This window comes from Mirounga leonina, unplaced genomic scaffold, assembly GCF_011800145.1.
Source record: "Mirounga leonina isolate KUSES-001 unplaced genomic scaffold, KU_Mleo_1.0 Mir_94, whole genome shotgun sequence".
NCBI lineage: Eukaryota > Metazoa > Chordata > Mammalia > Carnivora > Phocidae > Mirounga > Mirounga leonina.
In genome coordinates, this window is record NW_023270855.1 from 18,446,034 (window position 1) to 18,469,415 (window position 23,382).

Consider the following 23,382-nt stretch of genomic DNA (forward strand, 5'->3'; position numbering starts at 1 on the left):
GAAACCTGTACCTCCCACTCGCCTTCACCCATTTTGCCCTTCCTTCCATACCCCTCCCCTCTGGCAACCACCGGTTTGTTCTCAGTATTTACATTACCACCCTAGTTTTGTACAAGATAATTTTTAAAGAGCTAGTCACCAATGTACACAGTCATCATGAAGGAAAATCTTAATAAGGTGCATCTAAAAAGGCTAGCACTGAAGCATTCAAGACAAAAAGTTTTCGAGCACAGTCTTATTATCATTGGGTGAGTAGGATTGCTAGCAAGAGTTGCCAATCTGATGTCCACAGAACCTTAGATAATTCAACTTGAATTGTATCACATTTGTTGTCATTGTGTTGTATGTCTGTGTATTTCTTCTGCATAGAGTTCTCACACTTTTCAAATATTCAAAGAACTCTGTATCCCAGCAAGTTTAGTTACACTGCAGAAGTAAATAGCCACTCATACACTGATGAATATCTAAAATAGAAGATGATGTTGGAATTAGGATAATGGGACCAGAACCATCCTTTCGTGCAAGAACACAATATCAAGGCAGATGTTTTTGGGCCATTCTTGATTTGTAATAAAACCTTGTCCTCCCTGTATGGAAGATTGCTTCTGAACCCTTCATATTGGTTAAGATAACAATATGTATTGAAAAAATACTACGTACATGGCACCAATTTGTGGTTGCTCATATCCTTTAGGGATTTGGGAACTGTAGCTAAGGACTAATTCAAGGACATTACCCAGAATTATTAGGTAAGTTGCAGAAACTGACTCAGGGATGGACAGAAAACTGAGTGGCTCCAGAAATCCTAGCAGAAGCGATTGCACCATCTTCTCACAGAAAGTGCTGGAATGAATGAACTAAGCATCATTTTTGTCTTTATTTCCCAAATTAAAGTTGAAGGAGGGAGAATCCAGTAGGCATAGTTTAGAATACTGTTACTCAAAGTGTGGTTCCCAGGGGTTCCCCGGGTGGCTCAGTTGATTAAGCATCCAACTCTTGATTTTGGCTTTGGCTCAGGTCATGATCTGAGTCCTGAGATGGAGCCCCGCATCGAGGTCCCCTCCTTTCTCTTTGGTATCTGCCTTCCTATAGAGAATGAATGTATTTTGATGTTCTCTTTACCATGCCCTACCTTACAGGAAGGGCCTGGGGTTGTACACTTGAGCCAGGGTGCTTAGGTCTGTCTAATTCAGGGATGAAATATTAGAAAACCATGCTGCTCACTTAAGCAGTTTTGAATCAGCTTTCTGTATAATGTAAGTAATAGAACTGACATTTTGATTTTCATTGATTTCACTTATGAGTCTCTCTCTCAACCAGGAAAGAATAGTGTCAAATACGGCACCGCTTTGAACCTTAAGAAGTATTCCCTTTGAGGTTTTCTTTTAAATACATGAGCCATTAGAGAGTTGTTTAATTGTCTTGTTTGGTTTACTCCCTCATACATAGGGATATTTATCATTTTTGCAGATACTTCATTATATAAGGATTTAAATGTTTCAAATGGATTACCTCAGCTTCATGAATTACTTAGATGAGTAGTTTGATATAATAATTCAAATTGGAAATCCCCCTTTAAGGGCCTTTTGTCCTTTTGGCTTGAGTCCATTTTAGAAGAAACACTACTACATCACTATTGTTACAAAAATTGAGCTCCAGATTTATTTGTCATGATAGACATGCTTTTGGAAAGGTTTTATAAAAGTAATGATTATGTTCCTTTACCATTGATTCTCTTCTTATGAATATGAAGAAATGTTAATTGATGTGGAAAAAGTACATCTCTCTAGGACCTCAGATGCCTTTTCCATGTAATCTGTGTGTACGACAAAATAACAACGCTGCATATTATTAGCCTAGTGCTTACTCAAAAATAGGATAATTAACTGCTGAATCTTCTCTGCTCTGCTTCTCTTTTCCTTGGAGATTTTCCAACCAATAAATCACTAACCTAACACCGCTGAATTTATAAGACGAAAGCCCAAAATGGTATAGTTAAAAGAATGAAAATTCTAATATAATTTTCCTAAATAGTGTGTGTACGTTATCTTTGAACTCAAGGGGCAGGAGTTCTTTTGCCAAGCGTTTGGGGCTGAGAGGGAGCTGCAAACAAGAACATACACTTTGTGCTCTTTTTCACTGACACTTATTTTTCTCATGCATTTTCCTCAGTTTATATTTGCTTTTCTTAACTGTCATTATTTATCTTGTAATATATGCATTGTGAGTACTTTTCTCTTATGGCTAATTGTAAGCATCCATCTCTTCGAATATGTACTCAGAAAGTGAAGTCCAAAATAGCCTTGTTATTTTCTATACAGCAGTTTAATCATTACGATCTCATGTGATTTCATCTCCACTGAGATGTGCTTCCTGAGAAAATGTAGAGTTGCGGCACGTTTGTTAAAATTCAAGTTGAATAAATTACCGTAATATTCAGAACATAGGCAAGGGTAAAACAATATATTCAGAAATCCTGCCTCGCATGCATAATATGCCACACTGTTCCCATTCTAAAACATACTGTGTTATTATGATGGTTATATGTCATCATAAAGTACAGGTCAGTCTTGCCTAGATAACAGTCAACTTTCTGAACACACAGCTTTTCTTAACAGTCATAAATTCAGTGCTGTCACTGAATTACAGAATGGACCATTCGAGCAGCTTGGAGCAGTTAAGTTTACTTATCCCAAACTAACCATAGATGGCACAGAGTTAAGTAAAATAATTAACCTCTTTTACTATGAAAGGAAAGCCTGATAAAAGAAGATATATAAAGGTATATTGTAAAACCAATCAAGGAGTCAGAAATGCCACAGTGATTTAAATTCTGCATTTTTCAAAGGAAACTGGAGTCCCACATTTCTGAATGTTAATCTCATAAATCTTTAACTTTTTGTGCCAAGACTTGGAGACACTCATTGTTATCTACATTTTCAGCTCTCTCCATTTGCAGCAAAACGTGTTCCCAGAAAGCTTAGAAAGCAATTTCATTTATACTGAAGTAGTATAAAATTTTCACTTTGGATCTCTGTAGGGAAGCATGGGTTATTGAAGGTTTTCTTTTGAGAAACAATTACTCCATCCATTTACTGAATATTGTTTATTTTTATGTTGTGTGAAATGCCCTGTGGGCTTTTTAGATCTTACTGGAAGAACCAATTTAGGAAGAAAATACCCAATTAGCTCAAAATTTTACAATGTACAGAGTTTGCATTCTTTGAGAGTCAATATGTTTGTTTTGGGGTCTGTGTGATTCCTAAGTTGTTAGCCATGCTTTTGAAATTATGCCTCATCTTGGCTTAGTCATGAAGATAGGTTTGCTCATTTACAGCTATTAAACCTCACGCACTAAAGGTTTTGTAGTTCTTCCAATATCCCTAATAGTTCTATATTTGTAGTGGACGGTTCACTGTTACACTAATTCATAGCATGTGAAGATATCTGAAATTGCCTATCTCTGTTCTGTGATACCCAAATCAGAAGGTCTGAGCTTCGAGTGAATATTTGTTCGGTCAACCAGAGACATTTTTACTTTGGTTTCATGCTTGCTTATCTTGGAAGTGGTCAGTTGCTCAGCTTCCTGGAGCTTCTAATTCTGCCTCCAGCCTCTATCTCAAAGCAGATGAGGTTACCTCACTTTAAATATGTTTAAGACCTTCTGATAACCATCTTCTACCTTGCTTTCTTTACATATTAAGATCTCCAGCAAAGTTGCTTTTTTTTTTTTTTTTTGACTAGTAAAGATAGGTAAAATTTATTGAGCGATGCTATGGGTCAAATCCTATCCTCTTTGAGGGTCATGGCCCAAAATTTTTACAGATAGGATTAGCAAGCAAAATTGCTCAGGAACATCGCCCTTCTTTGTACTCATTCAGAGACTTTTCTCTCTCTCTCTCTCTCTCCCTCTCTTTTTAAATTTAATTTAATTTATTTATTTGAGTGAGAGAGAGAGCAGAGGCAGAGGGAAAGGGAGAAGCAGACTCCCCTGTTGAGCAGGGAGCCCTATGCAGGGCTCAATCCCAGGGCTTTGGGATCATGACCTGAGCCGAAGGCAAAGCTTAATGAATGAGCCACCCAGGCGCCCCAGAGACCTTTCTCAATAACTTTTCTCTCACTCTCTTTCTCTCCCTTCCTCCTTCCCTTTCTCCCCATCTTTATCTTCAGTCTCTCCATCTTTCTTAGCTCCTTTCTTCATAGTAAAAGTACATTTGTAGTCCTCTTATCCTAGGAATTTCTAAATTCTCTTCATCCTGCCTTCTATTGTCTCAGCTTTCTTTTTTTCACATACATATTTACACAGTTGACCCTTGAACAACATGGGGGTTAAGGGTGCCAACCCCATGCAAAGTGGAAAATTCAATGTAACTTTTGATTCCCCAAAAACTTAACTAAGAGCCTACTATTGATTGGAAGCCTTACCAATAGCTTAATCAATTAACACATGTTTTGTATGTGATATGTATTATATACTATATTATTATAATAAAGTAAGCTAGAGAAAAGAAAGTATTATTAAAAAAATCATAAGAAAGAGAAAATATATTTACAATACTGTATTAGAAAAATCTGTGAATAAGTGGACCCATGCAGTTCAAACCCGTGTTTCACAGGTCAACCATACACATACACATGTGCATATGTATGGATATATTTATATATGGCACATATAAATACACATATATATGTGTATATGTATATACATGTGTATGTGTATAATAGCACACTTTCTGAATTTATTTTCTTATAATTTCTAAAATCCTCAATGCCTTGCAACCTGCCTTCACTAATCCCAGTTCTTCTGTAGTGACTCTCTAGGGGCATACAATCATTTGTTCATTCAACAAGTATCAATTTTGAACATTTACTCTATGTCAGGAATGGTTCAAGGTTCTAGGAATTTAGTGGTGAGTAAATCAGACACTATCTAGACACTCTCCCTACTTCCAGAGAGCTTACAGTCTCTGAGCTTACTAGAGGAGAAAATTAGTCAAATGCTATAAAGCAGGCACAGAGGATGTATCATCGCTTACAGGAACACCTCATCTGACCCATGGTTCAGGGAAGTGGCCAGAATCCGAAGCTTCAGTACACATTAACCAGACATAGGGGACAGTGTTCACAAAGGCGCCAAGACAAGAAGAAGCATAAAAGCATTTAAAAGAAAGTATGTGTGACTGGGAAAAAGCAAACAAGGGGTAGAATTCATTGGGTTTCACGGAATTAGAGAGAGGTAGGGTCCCGATGAGAAAATACGGCTCAGGCTTAGGATATAATCATTTTTCTCCTGTAGGCAGTGTGACGCCAGAGAAGCGGCCTAAGCCAGGATTGGGGGTTATAGCGGAATTACATGATCAGACTTATATTTCTTTCAGGTTACTCTTCATGTTTCTCAAACCAGTCTCCATATGCGAAGTGGTTGGTTTGCTTATGTCCCTCTGCTGGGTCCCCTTTCCATTATCATCATACACTATTTAAGAAAACCTTTGTTTTCTGAGAAGCTAAGGTATAGAGATTTTCTACAGTGATCTCTTTGAGAAAAGTGATCAGCGGACATTTCATACCCATCAAAGTGGTCAGGGTTCCATGAGGGAAATCAGATATAACACCTTTTTCACAGCTACCTAGGAAAGTCTTGGCATTTGTAACCCTTGTACTTTGCTCCTCAAATTAAAATACAATGTTCTGTGTTCCCTGATTAGCTTTCTAGGCCATTGTTCTCAAACCCTTTTGTTTCAAACATACCTTGACATATTAAAAAAAAATCACATGAGCAACAAATATTCATGGATACTCTACCCAGGATGATGAGCAGGTCTCTGTGTGCTGACTCTAATTCCACCACTTTCTCACTCAAGAAAATGAAAGTAGGATTTGAGTGAAAGCTAATTACAGGTCATCAAAGGAATATATATATATATATATATATATATATGTAATTTTACATTAAAAATTAACAAGTCAGGAAACAACAAATGTCAGCAAAGATGAGGAGAAAGGGGTACCCTCTTACACCTGTTGGTAGGAATGCAAGCTGGTACAGCCACTCTGGAAAACAGTATGGAGGATCCTCAAGACGTTAAAAATAGAGCTACCCTGTGACCCAGCAATTGCACTACTAGGTATTTACCCTAAAGATATAAATGTAGTGATCCAAAAGAGCACCTGCACCCCAATGTTTATAGCAGTAATGTCCACAATAACCAAACTGTGGAAGGAGCCAAGATGCCCTTCAACAGATGAATGGATAAAGAAGATGTAGTACATATACACAACGGAATATTTTTCAGCCATCAGAAAGGATGAATACCCACCATTTCCATTGACATGGATGGAACTGGAGGGGATTATGTTAAGTGAAGTAAGTCAAACAGAGGAAGACAATTATCATATGGTTTCACTCATATGTGGAACATAAACAATAGCACGGAGGACCATAGGGGAAGGAGAGAAATCCAAAGGGGGAGAAATCAGAGAGAGAGATGAACCATGAAAGACTATGGACCCCGAGATACAATCTGGGAGTTTCAGAGGGGAGGAGGATCGGGGGAGGGGGTAACAGGGTGATGGGTATTGAGGAGGGTACATGCTGTGATGAGCACTGGGTATTATACTTAACTAATGAATCATTGAGCACTACATCAAAAACTAATGATGTACTATACAGTGGCTAACTGAACATAATAAAAATACATTAAAAATACATATGTGTAATATAAAATATGTATCTTATATATTTTTGATACATAAACTCAGACTAATCACACTTTGACACTCACCTCCAAATCTTGCATTAAGCAGGATAATACTTATAAACTGAGTTGAGATTGTCCACTATAGTCTGATGCCCTTACCATCTTTCCTGTCTACTGTAGAGCCTAAAAGTTAGAAACACTTACTGATCATGGTTTACATATATCATGTCATGCTGACACTGGGGTTGGAAATCGTTTTAAAGAAGTTGACCTTGTCTTTAGATAGATACGACATTCACATACCAAAGATATGAATCATACAAGATAAAAGGCATCCTAGGTGTTAAATGTATGGTATGAGTAGTAAAGTTTTTAGGAATTCAAGGAAAGGGGAAATAATTATGGGTAGACAAGATAGGCAATTAAGATTCATGGATCTGACTAATGACAGGTAAACCCTTTCTCATTCTTCTTTCTCATTTCAAATGATACCTCCTCTAAGAGGCATTTCTGAGGCACCCTATCATGGAAACACTCCTTATAGCTATTACTCTTTATTGTATCACCCTGTTTGTCTCCTTCAGAGTACTTCTCCAATATCTGAGCATGGTTATTTATTGTCTATGTTGCTCAGTAGACTGTTACTTCTGTGAAGGTGGAGACTTTCTGTCTCGTTCACACTATAATCCCAGAGAGTCTCATAATGCCTAGCACATGTAAGACACTCATTTGTATTTCCTTAATTAATTAGTTAGGTACAAAAGCTTTAAGTACTTTAAGCATATCCTCAGAAACTCTAATGTAAGGTTCATTTGTATTGCCCAGATTCCTTGCAATAGCTCACAGGTGACCATGAACGTGTTATTTTGCAAAATTTGAATTTATATTGGGTCAAATGTGACTCTCCCAAATTCATTTTGAAAGGAGAGAGTGTCTCAATTCTCATATGCTGTTTCAAAGTTAAGGGAATTCATGTCATGTCTATTTTCCATTTTCTCCAAACTGATAAGGCTAGCCCATCATGAACAGTCTACCTCACCATATATTTTTAGAAGACATTTCACACTTATTTGATAAAGGCATCCCTGAAAGTAGGTATAATGTTAAATAATGCTGTTAAGTAATGTTGCATAAAAATGTCAAGAAAAGTTCAAATTGGTAGAGCATCTTTTCTTACTCAGCTATGTGTGTGTGTGTGTGTGTGTGTAAGTTTTCTTTTAGTGTTCTTTATTCCCAAAAAGCTAAGGACTGGTTTATCTAGCCATAGAAATCCTAGCTCAAGGCAATACTTCTATTTAAAAATTGCTATTTACTTGGGAAAAATGACTATTATACACTTATTGTCTAATTTGTATTTTTCTTTAGAATTTCTTTTTTAAAAGATGGAGGACTTAAAATAGCCAACGTGACTAAAGCTGATGTTGGAACTTACACCTGCATAGCAGAAAACCAGTTTGGAAAAGCAAATGGCACAACGCACTTGGTTGTTACAGGTAGGTATATATAAAGATTGCCTTATGTAGAGATGAACTGTATAGTATGTTATTAAGTTCAAAGAAAAAAACAGATTTTTTACAATATGCAGTGCACTGTGAAGGTAGAACCTGTTTGCACTGTTATTTTTAACAGGTGGAAGTCAAGAGAACAATTGTTAATCTTTCTTCACACACCACAGTGTGCACCAGAGAACACATTGTATAATGGGCAGAAGAATTACAAATAGCATATGCTGATGATCAACTTTTATGCTATTCCGTTTTGTCAGATCTTTTGAATGCACTCTTTCACAATATCATTGATATTTTCTGGAGATGTTTAAGCCCATGGAATAATCTTTGCCATCAATGAGAGTCACTTAGAGTTGTGGATATATGTTGTTTATTCATTCAAGAAAAAAAATGAATACTATGTGTCAGGTGCTTGGCCTGTGTTGGCAAACAAAGTGACAAAGATGCTGCCCTCATGAATCTTACCTTCTACCAGAGGTAGAAAGAAAACATGCAGTAGGAATAAAAGATAGGAAATTATTAGAAGGAAAAAATTGCAAACAATTGAGAAAATACGGAGTAGTGTATGGTAGAGATAGGTTGGAGCAGAAGCACTGTGAATGGAGTAGGCCTGGTGAGAAAGGGAGGTTTAAACAAAGATTTCATGGAGAGGGTGGAGTTAACTAATAGATTCCTTGGGGACAATCATGGAGGAGCCTTGTAGACCTCGTTTGGATTAGCTTTTAGTTGGAGTGAGAAGTGGAGGCTGGTGCAAATCAATAGAGGAGTGGCATGATGTGAAATGCGTTTTTAAAGGTTTAGTCTAGCTGCTCTGATGACAACAAACTGTGGGGAATCAAGAGTAGAAGTGGGAGAGATCTCAGAAGACCACGGCTGCAAACCTGGCTGGAGATGATAATACCCAAGTGAATTGATGGGAAAGGATCAGATTCTGTAAATACTCTGCTTGTAGAGTCAACAGGAGTTGCTGATGAGTTGGATGTGAGGCCCAAGAGAAAGGAGACAAGGATAGTTGCAGGGCATTTGGCAAATAATAGAAAGAATGACAGTCAAAACAACTGAGATGGGAAGGTTGCACAAGTTTGGGAAAAGGTAGACCAGGAGTTCAGTTTAGATGTGTTAAGTATGAAATGTTCATTAGGCTCTATTTGTATAAAGTAGACCACAGTATTCTGGCATTAGCAACAAACCCAACCTTTCAGTGGGTTAAAATAACAAATACTTAGTTTTTGCTTATACAGCAAGTCCATGGTAGGTCAGCCATACTGTCTTCGTTCAGGAATAAAGGGTCCCAGTGTCTCCATCTGGCATATTGTCTGTCACAGTGGAAGAGGAAAGACTACACACCAGTTAGTCTCTTAGTTCTTCCAGGCTTCTGCCTGTCTGTGCCACACATTACTCCATCTTACATTTCTTTGGCCAAGCATTAGCTTTTGGTTATGCCTGAATTCAAAGGTGTTGATAATTTAATCCTACTGTATGTGTTTAAGGAAATTATGATGAACAATAATGTCTATCATAACACCCAAGTAGGTGTCCCGGAGAGGTAGTTGGATATATGAACCTGGGTTTGGGGAGAGAGATGAAGGATAGAGATACACATTTGGGAGTTGTTAGCATATAGATATATACTTGAAAAGAAAAGACTAGCTAAATTCACCAAGAGAGTGAGTGAAGACAGAGGATAAGAAAAACCAAGGACTGAGCTTGAGGCAGTCTAACATTATGAGATTTAGGAAGAGACAAGGGAACAGATAAGGAGTAACCAGCAAGGATGGTTCCAGAAAACAAAGAGAATTTGGTGTCCCAGAAACCAAGCAAAGAAAGTGAACTGACAGGAAGACAATGATCAAGGGTAGCAAATGCTGCTGAGAAGTCAATTAAGTAAGATGAGATTGGAAAATGTGCCATTTGTTTGCAGCAGGGTGATTACTGGGAACCTTGACAAAAGCAAATGGGTTGCAGGGAGCCAGAGGCTAACTGGAGTGGATTAAAGAGGGAATTTACTAGAGGAATTGTAGACAACATACATAAATGATTCTTTCAAAAACTTTTGCTGCAACATGGAGGCAACAAATGAGGAGCAACAGTGGAAAAGTGGGCTCATAAGAAGTTAAATTCATGGGAGGACTGCTATGATGATAGGGAGAAGGAAGTGTACATGGGGACATTGGGGGTAAAACACATTAATTAACATTTTAACTTAGCATCCGTCTTATAGTACCTGTTCTAAATGTCTTTTGTGTGGTCTTTCAAGTGTTTGGGTCTATTTAAATTTTGGTAGCAATGCATTTTGGAGTCATTCAAAGTCAGTGAGAATCCAGTGGTTTCTATTTCTACCCCTGTATTTCACAAAGCAATAAAAATAAGTTCAAATTGATTTTGCAGTAGTATTATAACTCTTGTTTATAGGTGGATTTAATTTTTAACTGATAAATTCTATAAATTCAGATATCCCAATTCTTTTAACAAGAATTTGTGGATCCAATGAAATGCATTACAGATCTGCATAAAAATATATTAATCTTGAAGGCTTTTAATCATGTACCCTAAATGTTAGATTAACCATCAGCTTGTGAAAATGCTTTCATCAAAATAAAAATGCTAACATTTTACTTAAACCTTTCTTGTTTCCTTGATAGAACCAACGAGAATCACTTTGGCACCATCCAACATGGATGTCTCAGTTGGCGAAAGTGTCATTTTGCCCTGCCAAGTGCAGCATGACCCCCTATTAGACATCATGTTCACCTGGTATTTCAATGGGGCCCTCACCGATTTTAAGAAAGATGGATCTCACTTTGAGAAAGTCGGTGGGGTAAGTTGTGCCACTTTCCTCTTGCTGTTTATATCACCTGTGGCTCTGACACATTGTCCCTAAAAAAACATCTGGCCCATATATGATGCTCGAGAAATGTTTGTTCTTTGAGTAAATCTGCATTCCCAATTCTGTTGTGATCAAATTTTATTACTGCCATTACCACCACAAAGTGAGCACAGTTACTTCAACCTATAAATTATAATTTTAATTAAAATTGATATTTGTTTTATTTATATTAAATACATGATTATACATAAGACCATGATAATTTTGTCATTAGTACCCTATGGGAGGGAAGTTTTCTCATACAGGTGTCGGTTTTCAACATAACATATTTATTATGAAATTAAAACAAGTCATATTTGCTAAGTGCCTCCTTTATGTCAAGCCAAGAGCTTTATCTACATTAATCCTCAATGTCGCTCTGGGCATTAGCAGTGAGAATTTTCATTTTTCAAATACACAGACTAAGGATTTGAAAAATTTATTGACTTGCCCAGTCACTGAGCCAGTTAGTGTGGACCTAGATTCAAGCCTAAATCTTTATGTGCTCAAAACACAAATATTTTCTTATGTCCCATTCTGTCTCCTCATTTGTGCTGGTTCTATGTGAGGAAGAATTACAGATTTCAAGGAAGAACCAACACTTTGAGGAGAACCGTTATGAAGTGACTCAACGTTGATGAGCCACACAAACTAAGAGCAGACCCCACAGCTGGTCACATAACTGTGAATCCAGAATCACAAGGCCAGTTGCCCTTGGAGGCCTATTTGCATTGACTTAGGGATAGCTTCATTCTGTTTAGCTAAGATGTCAGTGGTAAATAGTAGAGTTCAAGGTTTTTCCTTTGGATGAAAAAAATAAAAACAAAAGATGGCCTGATAGATAACTCAGTTTTATTCATTTGACAAAGATTTCATATTAAATGTAAGTACACATACACACAGGTATATTAACCTACTAGGATCACGTGCAACTTAAAAGGATAACATTATGATTTCAATTGTGTGCGCCCTCCCCACCCCCCGCCAAAAAAAGATTTGTTCAAGTCCTAAAGCCTAATTGTGAAATAATAGAATATGTTGATTTCTGCCCCTGGGTCCTGCCACAGAGCTCTGAAAACCCTTGGAATTTCCTGGGTGATAGTAATGCTTTTCTTCTAGTGAGGTGTCTCTCTGTGGGCTTCGGAATAGCTTGAGGATGAAGACTGGTCACCAGAAAAACCATGATTAGAAGCTTGGAAGTTTTAGCTCTATCACTCATCCTCTGAGAAGGGGAGAGGAGTTAGAGATTGAATTCATAATTGATCAAGCCTATGTGATAAAGCTTCCATAAAAATCCCAAAAGTATGGGGTTTTATAAGTTGGTGAACACAACTATATGTTGGGAGGGTGGCACACCTCATCCTATGTACCTCTTCATCTGGCCATTCATCTGCATCCTTTATTCTGGTGTATGTAAATAAATGTTTCCCTGAATTCTGTGAGCCGTACTAGCAAATGATTGAACCCAAGCAGAGGGTCATGGGAACCCCAGTTTACAGCCAGTCGGTCAAAGGTTCAGGTGACAGTCTGAGCCTTGTGATTGGTATCTACAGGGGGGCAGTCCTCTGGGACCAAGCTCTTAACTCATGGTATCTGATGCTGATTCCAGGCAGATAGTGTCGGTACTGAATTATAGGACATCGACATGTGTCAGAGGATCCTTGATGTGGAGAATGTACACACATCTGGTATCGGTAGTGTTGTGGTGTGTTCTGAGTGTAAGTGTGGTAGCTGGCAGTAAAGGAGATACAGAAATTTTCTTAGTTACACCAATACCTCAGAGGGTGACCTTATTTGAAATTAGGGTTGTTGCAGATACACTTAGTTAAGTTACAGTGACATGATAATGGGGTAGAATGGGGCCTAATCCAATATGACTGATGTTCTTATAAGAAGGGAGAGATTTGATGAAGGGGATAAAGGAAAGTACATTGTCATTGCCATTTCTATTTTCTTTCGTCTGGCTTATCCATTTTAGAAGTTTTAGTTTCTCTAATTATTCTGACTGATTCGAGGCTTTCGAGAACTTCACCAATTGCCACAACCTATTAGCATTTCTTTCACTATTACTTTAAATGCCCTTTAAAAAAAAAAGTCACAGATTTCTATCACAATGGGAAAAGGCATACGCTAGTATTCTCAGCCAACTCTACTCCATACGTAGGGTTTGTCATTTGCCTTTCTTTGGAGGGAAGGCAAAAGAAAAGAGAAAAAACTAGAATGTTCCTTTCATAAAGTCCTCTTATCCAGTCTGGAAAAGGCTTCTCCTCTACCTCAGCTCTTGTCATAACCTTAATTCTTAGATAAAGAATCTTATGTGAAACATTAGTTACCTTTGCTGTCTAATGTAGATAATTGTGTTTGTGATTTATCTGCTGGATGTAAATTATTGATGGTGTTTTATCCAATACAGTGTCCTCCATCTTAACCTAATGCTAAAGAAATACATAATGAGAGACTAGAAACCCAAAGTAGTTTGATTTTAATATTCATCAAGCATTCTTTTTATTTAAAGTTTATTTATTTATTTATGCCATCTCTACGTAGCCCCAACATGGGGCTCAAACTCACAACCCCAAGGTGAAGAGTTGCATGCTCTTCCGACTCAGCCAACCAGGCGCCGCTCATTAAACATTCTTAAAAGAAATGTTCACTTTAGACTGAGCTAGATTACTGCTTTCTGTAAGAGGAGCTTGGAGTTAGGAATGTTTGAGGTTTTAATATAATTTATCTGCTCCTGCCTTACCTATAGGTCCTATATAAAGTCATCTTTTCACCAGAGTCAGGTATCTGAAACATGACATTTCATAAATTAATTGTATCACTTGCCAGTTCTGTTCTTTTTCTAGCACACTAGTTCATGGCCTCTGAATTTTTTTTACTGACTTGTGCCATTAGTAACTTAATATTCTCTCATCAGTATAAAACAGGAAGCCATACATGATGACATTAACCTTAAACATGGGCAATTAAGTAAATTGGTTTTCCATTACATGAGGAGGGAATCACACAAGTCTTGTCCTCTGATTGTATATTCATTGCAGCATTCACATTAATACCTAAAAAAGTCTGCTTCTCTTTTATCCAGTATGTTCCTAGATATATCCCCTAGTTTCAAAAGCAGCAAAATGTGACTTGGAGAGTTGCCAAGAAAGGCAGATAGTGAGAACCCTGCTTTTAAGAGGGGAGGGGTAATTTGTAATTGGGAAATCTAGCCCAGAGATTTTAACTGATTCAACCAGTTGTCATTGGGACTATACAAGAGGGTATATTGGACCATACACTGAATATTCAATACTTATTCATTTATTGTAAAACAAACAAACAAACAAAAAAACAACCTTTTGGGAAAAATCCACAAGCTCAAAAAGCTCTTATAGTTTAGATCAGATCTATTGTGTATCTTTGAACATCATGCCAGTCACAGGTTTCTGCATGATTATACATTCAGAAAAGCTTGTTAAACCAAGTGACTAAAGCAAATTGGCATATCACAGGGGAGAGGTATGGGTCCAGAGACAAGCTTCAGCCTGTACCCATGGGACGAATCGAAGTTGTATAAATAAACCAGCAGTGAAAGAATTCAGTTAAGCCCAGTGTTTGCCACACAAATCTCAGTTGCAGGCATGTTGTGGGGTAACTGGAAAAACAGAGATTTGTGTTCAGATACATATGAGCTCTAGGTTCTGTTGCTACTGGACGATGCCATGGATGAGTCACTTAACTTTTCTTCCCTCATTTTCTGGTCTCTTTTCACACCAGTTTTTAGTATTTGCCGTGTTCCCTCCCACCATGGGAGTTTGCACGCATTGGTCTCTTCTGGAACACTTTTATCTCTCCATTTCACTATGTCTGCATATCTTTATATATATATATATATATATATATATATATATATATATATATATATACACACATATGTGTATGTATGTATGTATGTATACATGTATATATATAGTAATGTGTGTAAGTAAGAATGTATATATTCATATGTATACACTTTTATTTCATATAAATGCAGTTGTAAGAAGAAACATAGGCTTGGGGTGCCTGAGTGGCTCAGTCAGTTAAGCATCGACTCTTGATTTCAGCTCAGGTCGTGATCTCAGGATTGTGAGATTGAGCTCCATGTCAGTCTCTGTGCTGGGCGTGGAGCCTGCTTAAGATTCTCCCTCTCCTGATCCCTCTGCCTCTCTGTCCCACTCAAAAAAAAAAAAAAGAAGAAGAAGAAGAAGAAGAGACATAGTCTCAGCAATATGTATACAGTAGCATTCTCTTATACTCATATTTAACCAACAGAATTCCACTCCATGTACCCAGTCAAAATATAAAAAAATAAAATAATAGAGAGAGAGAAAGGAGAGAGATTCCATCATTCACCCCGGTAAAACATCTTTCTCTACTTTTAAATAAACCTTAGCTTCCACTAACAGGATGAAAGAGATAATAATAGCCCACAGTTCAAGAGAAAACAGAAGAACATCACGAGCTAGGACCTAAGTATCAGGGGCCTAGCAATTTAAATATAATTTTTAGAACATTCAAGGACAATTTTGACTTGCCTAATAAGCTACCTTTGGGACTGAGATATATGGTGGGGGATCACTATAAATAGAAACCTTCAAACCAAAACATACCAAGAGTTCAGTGTATATTGTAATGGATGTTTAAATGGATATGCTTTGATAAACTTGATGGGGTGCAGGTGCTTTAGAAATGAAGAATGTAGAAAGCCAAGCTGTATAGCTTTACAAACATTTTGTGGAATTGCATCTATGATGAATTAGAATGTGTGTGGATAAAAGTCACTGGAAGCAGTAAGAGTTTTAGTGGTGACTGGTTTAGCAGTGATTGCCATTCATTTGAGTGGCTGACTTCAGGATGATTTATCTCCCACAGCCCAGGCTCACTCTTGTTATGGCAGCTCCTCGTGAGCCTCGGGATTTGATGCATGTCCCAGCTCTTGGGGGTAGAAAAGAGTATCTTTAAAAGTAATCCTTTGTGTGTAATAACACAATTGTGGTCACTTTAACTTGATTTGTTTCATAGAATTATCAGGGTCTGAGGACTAAAAGTTTGAAAATAACAGTTTTTTTTATAATACAACACTATGTTTAAAAAAAGGTTTTATGTGCATTTTATTGATTGATTGTGGCGGGGGTGGGGGGGTGGGGAAGGGGCAGAGAGATAGGGAGAGAGAGAATCTCAAGCAGGCTCCACACCCAGCATGGAGCCCAATGTGGGGCTGTATCCCACAACCCGGAGATCATGACCTGAGCCGAAATCAAGAGTCTGACACCCAAAATGAGTGAGCCACCCAGGTGCCCCTGTATGTGCATTTTAAATACAGATCTGAGGCAAAACACTCCTCCAAACACTAGTTGTGACGATACTCTGAGTTTTTAAGCATCTCCTACTTGGATGGTCTTATAAATTTTATATGTTGTCCAAATTCAAAGCATCACCTGACTTGGAATGATCATTAAGAGGATATACTCAGGAAAGAGTCTATAAAAGTGGTGATTAAACCAGAGAAATTACTATTCTTTATCTTGAACACTTCCCTGAAGTCCAGCTCTTCCCAAAAAGCTGCTTAGGGATGAAAAAACAAGGGTTCTGCAATGCTTATGGAAAAAGGGAAATGCACAAAACTGTTGAAGTTGAGTTTATTTCACTAACTCATCATTTGCTCAACCAGGCATATAGAGGCTCTGTTTCTACTTAAAGTGTGATTGGCACCCCAGGACTGTATTCGTCAAGTAAAATGTTAATTAAGATGAATGGTCCAAATCTACCCCTAGTGGAAACATGGTAAGATTTAAATTTATAAGAAGTCAAACCAAGTGACACGTAACTTGAACTGAAACCCATAAAAATATCAGTTACAACAAAAACCAAGGCTATAAATAAAAGGATGTAAGTGAAAAAATACGCAAATATTTATCAGTCAAATGCAACAAAAAAGAGAGACTAACGTGTTATTTTGTAAAAAGATCATAATTCAAGGCAAATCTCGAGAGTAGAAAGGATAAATACATTTTGAAAAAAGTTTGCTCTGTCATGAAGGTATAATAATCATAAACTATAATACTGCAAATAACATACCATTAAAATACATCAAGTCAAAAGCAAAGAGAAAAATGAGAAATAAAATCGGTATATAGTCTCTGAGAGCTCTTTTTAAACTGCCAACAGATCATTTTGCCAAAATTAGTAAAAGACAGTTTTGATGCTCTATTATAATGGAAGAAACAGATACATATAAAAATTTTTCTACACAAATAGAAAATACGCATTCCTTTTCATACCCTAATAAAACTTAGAAAAGAAAAATAGCAAAACTATTATATACAAAGGAGATGGAAGAAAAAACCGGGTGGGTGAAATGTCAAAAAGTAATGTGATAATCTCTAGAATGTACCAGTGAAGAGTAAAGATAAAACTAAAATCAGAAATAAGAAAGAGAATATAATAGATAATAAAGAAATATTTAAAAACAGAGCATTCCATGTTGGACTCATATGTATTTAATGGAATCCAATTAAGTGGAACATTTCTGGTAAAATAGAAATAATCAAAATCAATAAGAATTAGAAAGCCTAAATAGATCCATTAAGTATGAAAACATGTAAATCAATAACCACCACACCTCCCCTCCCACAAAAAAAGGATTTTAGGGCCAGATAATTTAACTGTTTTTTTCAAGTTTTCAGGAACCAGATAAATATTTTGTTATATAAACTATTTGACAACATAAAAAGTTCAAAAATCTTTTCAATTTATTTTGTGAGGCTCACATACTCCTAAGAACAAAACCTAGCAAGATAGCAAATAATTAGTAGATAAATATTCATTTCATGAATATAGTATGAAAACCTAAATGACATTTTGTCAAACAAGACTGAACATTATATTAAAATAATGATAATGACCCTTTGTAAACTACGTGGGGATATTCTAGCCAATGTGCATGCATCGTATCAATAGATCTAATAAAATAGACCACAGTATTCTCAATGGGTATTTAAAAGACATCCAGGGCGCCTGGGTGGCTCAGTTGGTTAAGCGACTGCCTTCGGCTCAGGTCATGATCCTGGAGTCCCGGGATCGAGTCCCGCATCGGACTCTCTGCTTGGCAGGGAGTCTGCTTCTCCCTCTGACCCTCCTCCCTCGCATGCTCTCTGTCTCTCATTCTTTCTGTCTCAAATAAATAAATAAAATCTTTAAAGAATAAAAAATAAATAAATAAAAGACATCCAGTAAAATTAATAACCTATTATAGGAACAGAAAAATACTTCTTCCACATCCCAAAAATGTCTTTAAAGGGAGATACCAGGAATACTTTTATTTAAATCAGCAATAAGAAAGGAAACACACAAATACCATTACTTTAAAACCGTTTGGAAATGTTTGGACCGATACAATGAGGTATAAACAGGAATAAATGACTTAACTCTGAAAATAAGGAAACAGAGCATAATTTGAGGACAAAATGGTATTTGGACTACTCAAAATCCAGTAGTATCAACTCTGGATTTTTAAAAATTAATGAGCGTTCCGTCAACTGCTTAGATACAAGAAAAATTTATAAAAAATAATAGCTTTTTGATACATGTCTTTCTCTGACTTATTTCGCTCAGCATAATACCCTCCAGTTCCATCCACTTCGTTGCAAATGGCAGGATCTCATTCCTTTTGATGGCTGCATAATATTCCATTATATATATACCACATCTTCTTTATCCATTCATCTGTCGATGGACATCTTGGCTCTTTCCACAGTTTGGCTACTGTGGACATTGCTGCTATAACTGGAGGGTGTTAGGCTGAGCGAAATAAGTCAGTCAGAGAAAGATATGTATCATATGACCTCACTGATATGAGGAATTCTTGATCTCAGGAAACAAACTGAGGGTTGCTGGAGTGGGGGGTGGGGGGGGAGGGATGGGGTGACTGGGTGATGGACACTGGGGAGGGTATGTGCTCTGGTAAGCGCTGTGAATTGTGCAAGACTTTTGAATCTCAGATGTAAGATCTGTACCTCTGAAACAAATAATGCAATATATGTTAAGAAAGAAAAAAAAAAAGAAGAAGAATGTAGCAGGAGGGGAAGAATGAAGGGGGGGAATTGGAGGGGTAGACGAACCATGAGAGATGATGGACTCTGAAAAACAAACTGAGGGTTCTGGAGGGGAGGGGGGTGGGAGGATGGGTTAGCCTGGTGACGGGTATTGAGGAGGGCACGTTCTGCATGGAGCACTGGGTGTTATGCACAAACAATGAATCATGGAACACTACATCTAAAACTAATGATGGAATGTATGGGGATTAACATAACAATAAAAATAAATAAATAAACAAACAAATAAATAAATAAATAAAATAAAAATAAAATAAATAATAATAGCTTTTTAATGTAACAACAGTAACCAATAAGAAAGTATAATGGGACAAAAAACTCCTTGAAAAGATAAAATACATGTTAATAATTTGTATTTGTATGCAAGACCTAAAGAAAGAAAGCTATAATACTTTATTAATATGAATGAATAGGTGGATGGGTGGATGGAAGGAGGGAGGGAGTGAGGGAGGGACGGGTGGATAGAAAGACAGGGAAAGAATCATAAAATGTTGGTGCTCCTGGATGAAATAAAGCAGCTGTGTATTATGAGGCTTTTCATTTTTCTTAGATTTTTCCATGGTTTTTAAATAACTAACAGTCTGATTCCAGTTTAAATAATTCTGATGGTGTTTAGAGTAAGAAATAGGTAAGAAAAAGCATAGGTAATACTATTTTGAAAGAATAGTGAAACCTTGTCAGTTATTTCCAGAGAGTTTTCTTTGGATATTTGCTCAGGCAAGGGATTGCTGAATCTGATTAGAATTATCTAGTTTCATCATTAAAAAATCTGAACTCAAAATTCCAACTTTTAAAACCTATTTCATTCTCTTATGAACTGTTGATCTTAATCTCTCTTTCCTCAGTTTTTCATTTGTAAAACTGAGGTGATAATAGTATCTTATTCAGATATATATATATATAGAGAGAGAGAGAGAGAGAGAGCACTTAGAACAACACATGTTAGTTCTTGTTCTTGTTGTTATTACCATTACTACTACTAGCTGTAATGGTAGCTTTGTTCCTAAATTGTCCTTCAAGAAAGGTGCAGCCTACTGGGTATTTACCCCAAAGATACAAATGTAGGGACCCGAAGGGGGACATGCACCCCAATGTTTATAGCAGCAATGTCCACAATAGCCAAACTATGGAGAGAGCCAAGATGTCCATCGACAGATGAATGGATAAAGAAGATGTGGTGTATATATACAATGGAATATTATGCAGCCATCAAAAGGAATGAAATCTTGCCATTTGCAACGACTTGGATGGAACTGGAGTGTATTATGCTGAGTGAAATAAGTCAATCAGAAAAAGACATGTATCATATGACCTCACTGATATGAGGAATTCTTAATCTCAGGAAACAAACTGAGGATTGCTGGAGTGGTGGTGGGTGGGAGGGATGGGGTGGCTGGGTGATAGACATTGGGGAGGGTATGTGCTATGGTGAGCGCTGTGAATTGTGTAAGACTGTTGAATCACAGACCTGTACCTCTGAAACAAATAATACATTATGTGTTAAAAAAAAAAAAAAAAGAAGAAGAAGATAGCAGGAAGGGGAAAATGAAGGGGGGGAAATCGGAGGGGGAGACGAACCATGAGAGACTAGGGACTCTGAGAAACAAACTGAGGGTCCTAGAGGAGACGGGGGTGGGGGGGATGGGTTAGCCTGGTGATGGGTATTAAAGAGGGCATGTACTGAATGGAGCACTGGGTGTTATATGCAAACAATGAATCATGGAACACTACATCAAAAACTAATGATGTAATGTATGTGATTAACATAACATAATAAAAAAAATAAAAAGCTTAAAAAAAAAAAGGAAGGTGCAGCAATTTATGTTCCTATCAGCAGAACATGAGGGTGCCTGTTACCCCAAATCTTTTCCCACACCTGTTTTTTTCTCTTCATTTTTATAAAACATTTTTGCCAAACAGATGGTTGAAAAGTGATCACATTATCACCAACTTCTCATTTCTCAGATCAATAATGAGATTGAGAAACTCTTCATTTGCTTATTAACATTTTAGATATTAAAGAAATACTTAGAATTATAACTGACTCCCCCAAATCAAGACAGTTGGGGGCTTAATACTTACTTTTGTGAAATGGAAGATTACTTCTGCAGGAAAAAGAGAGAAAAAAATTACCTTTTTATTTCTAGCTAGAAAAAATGACAAAAGTCCACCTATCTGGATTATTATATAGAAGAATATTCAAAAACATTGTTTTAAAGATTTTATTTACTTATTTCAGAAAGAGAGAGCAAGCATAAGCACGGGGAGGGGCAGAGGGAGAAGCAGACTTCCCAGTGAGCAGGGAGCCCTACACAGGGCTCAATTCCAGGACCCCAGGATCATGACCTGAGCCAAAGGCAGAGGCTTAACCAACTGAGCCACCCAAGTGCCCCCAAAAAACATTTTTTTAATCTGTCAATAGAGAATGACTTTCAAAAATTACAAAAACAAAACACAAACTGCTTCAAGACAACCATTAGCCAAAAAGATGTATTTTATTTTTGTCAGAGACAAAGCAGTGAAATTGACATTTTCATGTATCAGATTTTCATCTCATCTATGTCATGTGTCCATTAGACAGTGTTTTCCTGTGGTCACAGCAGAAAATTCTTCACATAGACATAAATTCAGAGTATGTACTGGTCATTTCCTGTCTTACGGTATGACATAGACTTCTTCCATAAATTGCAAATCTGTATCCTTTATTCATTTCTCCTGTTGGAATTCAGAACTTTGTTTTACAGATTTACAATATGTCCTTATGTATTCAAGCTATTGATTATATCTTAGTTTAATTCACTGGGAATATCTTCTTTCAGTGTGTCACTTTTCTGCTAACTTTATTATTCATAAAAGTTTTCATGTTCACATAGTCAAAAAAACAATATTCTTCTTTTCCTAAGAGTTTTCATAAATTTTCCTGGATTGAATTTCATAAATTTTCCTAAGAGTTTTCATAGATTTTCCTGGATATACAAGCTGTGGGAATTTGAGGAGGGATATGGAGAAGACTTTGAAATGACTGTTCTTTGGAGAGTGTGTTATAAAAGAATTGGGGGATGTGTCATGGGGAGTAAAACTTTGGGGGAGGTGCAGATATTTAAAGAAGACTTTGGGAAGATTTTGCTGGGAATTTCACCTTGTTTCCCCACAACTTTCAATAAAATTGCATCACTCCACTTAGGAGATGACTTTTTTCCCTGGGGAAGGGGCATCAGTTGTTATCTTAGTGCATACTGGGATTCCACTCTTGAATCCACCCCTACTGTTAGTAAGTCTTGAGTTGGGTAGTGTCAATCCTCCAATTTAATTCTTCTTCAATATTGAATTGGCTATTCTGGGTCTTCTGTCTCTTCAGGTAAACTTTAGATTCACTTTGTCAATATCCATACACTAATTTGCTGGGATTTTTTTATTGGGATTGCATTTATTCTATACATCAAGCAGGGAAAAACTGACATTCACAATATTGAATGTTCCTATCCATGAACATAGACTATCTATCCATTTATGTAGTTCTTTTTTGATGTCTTTCATCAGAGTTTTATAGTTTTCCTCATATAGTTCTTATATATATTTTGTTAGATTTATATCTAAATATTTCATTTTTTGAATGCTGTACAAATAGTAATGTGTTTTAATTTCAAATTAACTTGTTCATTACTGTTATATAGGGGAGAAGTTGACTTTTCTATATTAACCTTGTATCCTACAACATTACTGTAATGCTTATTACTTCCAGGCATTTTGTTTTGTTGATTCTTTCAGATTTTCTACATAGATAATAATATCATCTGAGAAAAAAGATGGTTTTATCTCTTTCTTCCCAATCTGTATACCCTTTATTTCCTTTTTTTTTTTTTTTTTTTTGGTCTTATTGAATTACTAGAATTTCTAGTAGTGTTAAGAATAGTGATGAAAAGGAACATCCTTGCCTTGTTCTTGATGTTAGCAGGAAATCTTTAAGTTTCTGACCATTAATTATGATGTTAATTGTAGTTATTTTGTAGATGTTTTCTATCAAGTTGAGGAATTTCCCCCATTCTTTGTTTGCTGAGAGTTCTCATCATGAATAGGCCTTTCTTTCTTTCTCTTTCTTTCTTTTTCTTTCTTTTCTTTCTTTCTTTCTTTCTTTCTTTCTTTCTTTCTTTCTTTCTTTCTTTCTTTCT

General features: G+C 36.7%; 1 protein-coding gene across 1 annotated transcript in view; it reads left to right on the forward strand.

The window, feature by feature from the left end:
* CNTN3 (contactin 3) overlaps nt 1-23,382 on the forward strand; it is a 213,598-nt gene that overhangs the window by 140,795 nt on the left and 49,421 nt on the right. The window contains exons 9-10 of the mRNA XM_034997209.1: nt 8,064-8,191; nt 10,849-11,024. Of these exons, the coding sequence (XP_034853100.1) occupies nt 8,064-8,191; nt 10,849-11,024 (304 nt within the window). The remainder of the gene's footprint in view (nt 1-8,063; nt 8,192-10,848; nt 11,025-23,382) is intronic.